Here is a 4,972-nt window from a genome sequence, read left to right as displayed (position 1 = left end):
GGGGTGTACTTTGTGGGGCGAACCGCACCAGGTCGCGGGTAGGGGCCACGCAATTCGCGCTGTCGGCGCGGTGGCCCGTACTCGCGACGCGGCCCTGCGTGGGCGTGTCGGCGGGCGGTGCTGCCCGGCCCCGCGGATCGCGGATTGGGCGTGGGGAGGGAGCGAGGGCTGCTAGCTGCCAGAGAAAGTTTTGGGGAGGGGTGGATATTTTTTCTTCCCCTAGAGCGAGGAAAGGGGGTTTGGTTTGGGTTTGTTTTGTTTGCGCCGCTCCGCTCCTCGCCCACTCGCTTTCTTCGTCTGGCCGCGGCTTTTGGGGACTTTTTAATTTTCGGGTTTATTTTTTTCTTTTTTTTTCATCTTTTGGTGGTTGTCTCTCCCCCCTCGCCCCTCCGGGAAGTGCTCTGCCAGCCGCCTCTCGCCCCGCCATCCCTGCCCATGCGCCGCGGGCAGCGGGCAGCTCCGCGGCTCGCACCCGGGAGCTGAGCTGCGGAGCGGCGCGTCCCCTCCCCGGGCAGGATGTACACGGCCGGGCTGGCTCCTTTCTACGCCTCCAACTTCAGCTTGTGGTCAGCCGCGTATTGCTCTGCATCGGGGCCGGCAGCCGGCGGCTGCTTCCCGCTGGACGCCGCGGCGGCGAAGAAGCCGTCCTTCTGCATCGCCGACATCCTCCACGCCGGCGGCGAGGCGGCGGGGGGACCCGCCGACAGCCTGCCCGGAGGTCCCGGCACCGCGATGCCGGCGGCGCTAGGAGCCGTCCACCACGGAGGTCCCTTCCACGCTACCGCCTCGCCGCTCCGGCCCACGCCCGTCGTGGCCCCCGATGCCCCCGCCGCCACCTTCCCGCCGCGCCTCTCGCCTCTCTCCGCCGCCTACCACTCCCACCACCACCGCCCCCCGCAGCACCGGTCCCCCGCGGCGGCAGCGGCGGCGACGGGCGGCGGAGGCGCCCCGGCCCCCGCCCGGCTGCCCGGCGGCCACACGCACGGCTCGGCACCGGCGCCCGCCAGCAAAGACCTGAAATTCGGTATCGACCGCATCTTATCGGCGGAGTTTGACCCCAAAGTTAAGGAAGGCAACACGCTGAGAGGTAGAGAAATTGGCTTGTCTGCTTTCCCTGCTAGCGCTCTCGGTGCTCTGTTACTTGCTCTGTGATTGCTTTAGCGAGTTACGCTCGCAATTTGAAAACTTTTCGACCTAGCCGAAAAAAGAGTTATTAAAAAAAAAGGGCGTTATAAATTCGGATTTCTAATAGCGCTCACTAAACCAGCCCTCACCCCGACCCCCGCACGGCAGAGCCGCGGCACAGGGCTTGAGCCCCTCGGAAAATAGCGATAGTATGAAAATAGCGAGCGGAGCGCTCCGCGCTACTCGGAGCGGCCGGGGATTTCTGTCTCCGAGGGCACAGCCCGTTTAAAAGCTTTCGCTGCAATCCATCTCCCCTCGCGGCCTGTAAACATCCTGACCAAAGAGAGTAAATAAATCGGAGGATGTCTGACCGCTGGGGCACGGCCGCCCCTCCCGAGGAGAGCCCCTGGGGGCGGGAGGCGGCTGCCTGGTGCCCCCTCAAGCCCCTCCGGCCGGGGACCCGCTCCGCCTGGCCCCGGCCTCGGCTCCGCTGTCCGGACCGTACCGGGGTGTCGGTCTCGACCGCGGTATAACAGAGCTCTCCTTGTTCCTGTGCTCGCAGATCTGACCTCCTTATTAACTACCAGCCGCCAAACTGGGGTTCATCTCCCCAACTTGCAGCCTTCCGCCGGCCAGTTCTTCGCGTCTCTAGACCCCATTAACGAGGCCTCTGCTATCCTGGGTCCCTTAAACACAAACCCAAGGAGCTCAGTGCAGCACCAGTTTCAAGACACTTTTCCAGGTACATCTCGTCCCTCGTCGACCCTCCCGTGGCGCAGGGCCCTCCGTCCTGGAGCAGCACCCTTCCTCCCGGAGGGACTCACCAGGCACTTTTGAAAGGCCAGGCCATGTGTTTTCTAGGGAGGTTCAGATTTTGGGCGAAAACCGGGCTGCGTTGGGGGGGAGGAAAAGCCGGCTAGGGCCTGATCTAGAGGACCATCCCATCGAGTACAGAAATAATACTTGAGCTGAGAGAGAAGATGTGGGGAGGGGGGAGAGGAAGAAATTCGTGTTCCAGACAACTTCACCCGCGCCCAAGGAAGCATAGGCTGACAGGACACGTACCCAGCCGGCAGGCAGGGCCACGCTGGCTCAGGCCCTCCCCGCACACCACAGTCCAACTCTTATTCTGATCGATTTAAGGCTCCCCTTCAGGCTGTGATATTAATAACGCTGTCTCCTTCTCCCTCCCTCTGCTTTTTTCTCTCCCTTCTCAGGTCCATATGCAGTTTTAACCAAGGACACGCTGCCCCAGACGTACAAGAGGAAACGCTCCTGGTCTAGGGCTGTTTTCTCCAACCTGCAGAGGAAAGGTTTAGAAAAACGGTTTGAAATCCAGAAGTATGTCACCAAACCGGACAGGAAGCAACTGGCGGCGATGCTGGGGCTGACAGATGCTCAAGTAAGAACGGCTTCGGTTTTATTTCAAATCTTACTTCCAGTTTAGATGAGTACCAGAAGGTGGGGAGGTTTCAAAGTGATTTCCTTTCCTTCGTCTTTAGCGGGGCTGGCTGAGGAGCTGGACCTCACCCCGAGCATCTCTTGCGTGCAGATTCCGCGGAGTTTTTGTTTTGGCCACCGAGGAGCAGGCCGGGCAGAGAGGAAAGCGGGGCCAGGGCAGACCATCAGAGTGTGCTTTACTGGAGTGCAGTTCTCTGTAGGAGGTAGTTTAGGTCAAAGGAAGTAGAAGCAAACACACTATTTTTAATGTCCCCTTTTTTTCTCCCTCTCTTTTTTTTTTTTTAATTTTAAATCTTTCCCCACATTGTGAAATCCATCGTTCTGAGGAAGTGAAAACACTTCTTCAAACGGAATCATTAAACGCCCCTCTGTAATGATTCCACTATTGAGGGCCCAGAGCGTGCAGAATTGTATAACGCTGTGGTTTCTTGAGCAAGATTTGGTTTCCTGGAAGAAGAAGCAGGAGGAGAGAGGAAACAAACAAACAACACAAAGGGGAGGGTGTGTGGTATTTAAACACACAAACTAGAAGCAGAAAAAAAAAATAAAGCCCTTTAGTCGCGTCAGGGTGTGGGCAGTGGGAGGTGAGGACGGCTCCTTCTTCTCTCCCCGCGTTACCAGTCCCCGGTGGAAGGCGTCGGGGCCGGGCGCTGCGCGGGGCGCGATGCGGGGCGCGCTGGGGCCGTGCCGCCCGTCTAAGGGCGGCGCTGCCGCAGGTGAAGGTGTGGTTCCAGAACCGGCGGATGAAGTGGCGGCACTCCAAGGAGGCGCAGGCCCAGAAGGACAAGGAACCGCCGCCGGAACCGGAGCCGGCGGCCCAGAGAACCGGCGCAGCGCTCGCCGCCGCCGGGGAGCCCGAGCGCAGCCCCAGCCGCTCCGACGGCGACAGCGACAGCAGCGACGCTGAGTCCCTCGACATGGCCCCCAGCGACACGGAACGGACTGAGGGCGCCGAGCGGAGCCTGCCCGCCGCCGGGCTCGGCAAATCCTCCGGCAGTACCGGCCTCCCGTCCCCGCCGCCGCCCGCCGCCGCCAGCCCCGAGCCGCGGAACGGGCTATAGATGGAGCGGCCCCGCCGCGCCCAGGACCTGTGCGCTAATTTGTCTCCCTTTCCACGCCCCGCGAGTGCGACAAGGCCGGCGCGGTCCGGCCCAGCCCGCTCCCACCTGTGGTCAGTGCCCGACCTGGCCTGGGGCGAGGGGCCGAGGATGCAGGCGAAGCGGGGACCCCGGGGCTGTGCGTGAGGCAGCCGCCTCTCCCTCCACGCTGCTCGCAGGACAGCGGAATTTGTCTATTTTTTGTCCCTTTTTTTTTTTCTTTTTTTTTTTTTTAATTTTATTTTAATTCCTGTCCAAGGAAAATCTGAAGAGGGACTCCAGATTTCAGAGAACGGTCTCTGAAAATCCCCACCTTTCCCCACCCCTGCCCACAAACAATTTAGAATGTGAAGTATTTTGCCATCGTCCTCATTGGTGCAACGTGTTGCTTCGAATAATCCGGCCAAGAAATACTGCACTGACAAAATATATAAATATATATATATATATATATATATCTCCTGTAAATAAAATGTTTGCTATGGTTTGTAACCACGTTAGTCTGTTGACCAGGGGAGAGGGCTGGCAAGGCTGCCCCAGCTTCCTTTGCCCCGCTCGGAGGCAGCCACAGTCTCTCCTCGCCTTGGAGCCCCTCCAGGCAGCCTTCTCCTTTTATTCCTTTTCTAATGAAGGCGGTGACAAGGACCGGATTTGATGACGCAAAATTGTACCCCCGATGAGAAAGTTACCGATTACATTTGTAGCCCGGCGCGTGCCTACACGCGTGTATTTGTCGTGTAAGGTGGCTTTTACTGTCGATGCCGGGCAGAACTGGGCTGTCTGACCCTCGCCACTCTCGGGCCGCTGTCAAGCGCCGGCGGGGCAGTTTCGGCGTTCGGGGGGGACGCGACGTATTTTGTTTTGCTTTGCTTTGGTGTCGGTTCGGTTTGCCGCGCACCTCTCCGCAAGCCCCCGCGGAGGGGTGGGGAGGTAGTGCTCTTTGACGTCACTGCTCTCGGGGGGGGGCGCTGTGACGTCATGCAGGCACTGTGCGGGGCTCGGGGGCGGTGCGGAGGCCGGTCGCGGGATGGGGTTAGGGTTAGGGTTAGGGTTAAGGTTAGCACCGGGGGGACACACGGCGGACTGTCCCCCTGCCTCGGTGGGTGCCTATGGGGCAGAATGCCCTCCCTGGTGCGTGCGGCCGCCAGCTGTCCTTCGGGGCCGGTGGGGTTTGCCAGGGAGGACACGCTCCTGGGGGCTACCCTTACTAGAAGGGACAATCCATCAGGAGCAAACCCCCGAGGAAAGAGAAGGAAACACCGACAGCATTCCCTCGCCACAAGCAGTGG

The 4,972-nt window shown here is 60.1% G+C and overlaps 1 protein-coding gene across 1 annotated transcript; it reads left to right on the top strand.

The window, feature by feature from the left end:
- Positions 1-213: 213 nt before the first annotated feature.
- On the top strand, positions 214-3,647 carry HLX (H2.0 like homeobox). Its single transcript, XM_017812774.1, has 4 exons — positions 214-1,087; positions 1,688-1,867; positions 2,343-2,527; positions 3,303-3,647. Exons 1-4 carry the CDS (start codon positions 517-519, stop codon positions 3,645-3,647), a joined length of 1,281 nt encoding a protein of 426 aa, XP_017668263.1. The 5' UTR covers positions 214-516.
- Positions 3,648-4,972: the final 1,325 nt, after the last annotated feature.

Source organism: Lepidothrix coronata, unplaced genomic scaffold (genome assembly GCF_001604755.1).
Source record: "Lepidothrix coronata isolate B3197 unplaced genomic scaffold, Lepidothrix_coronata-1.0 Scaffold38, whole genome shotgun sequence".
Lineage (NCBI taxonomy): Eukaryota > Metazoa > Chordata > Aves > Passeriformes > Pipridae > Lepidothrix > Lepidothrix coronata.
This window is presented reverse-complemented; position numbering and strand designations above follow the sequence as displayed.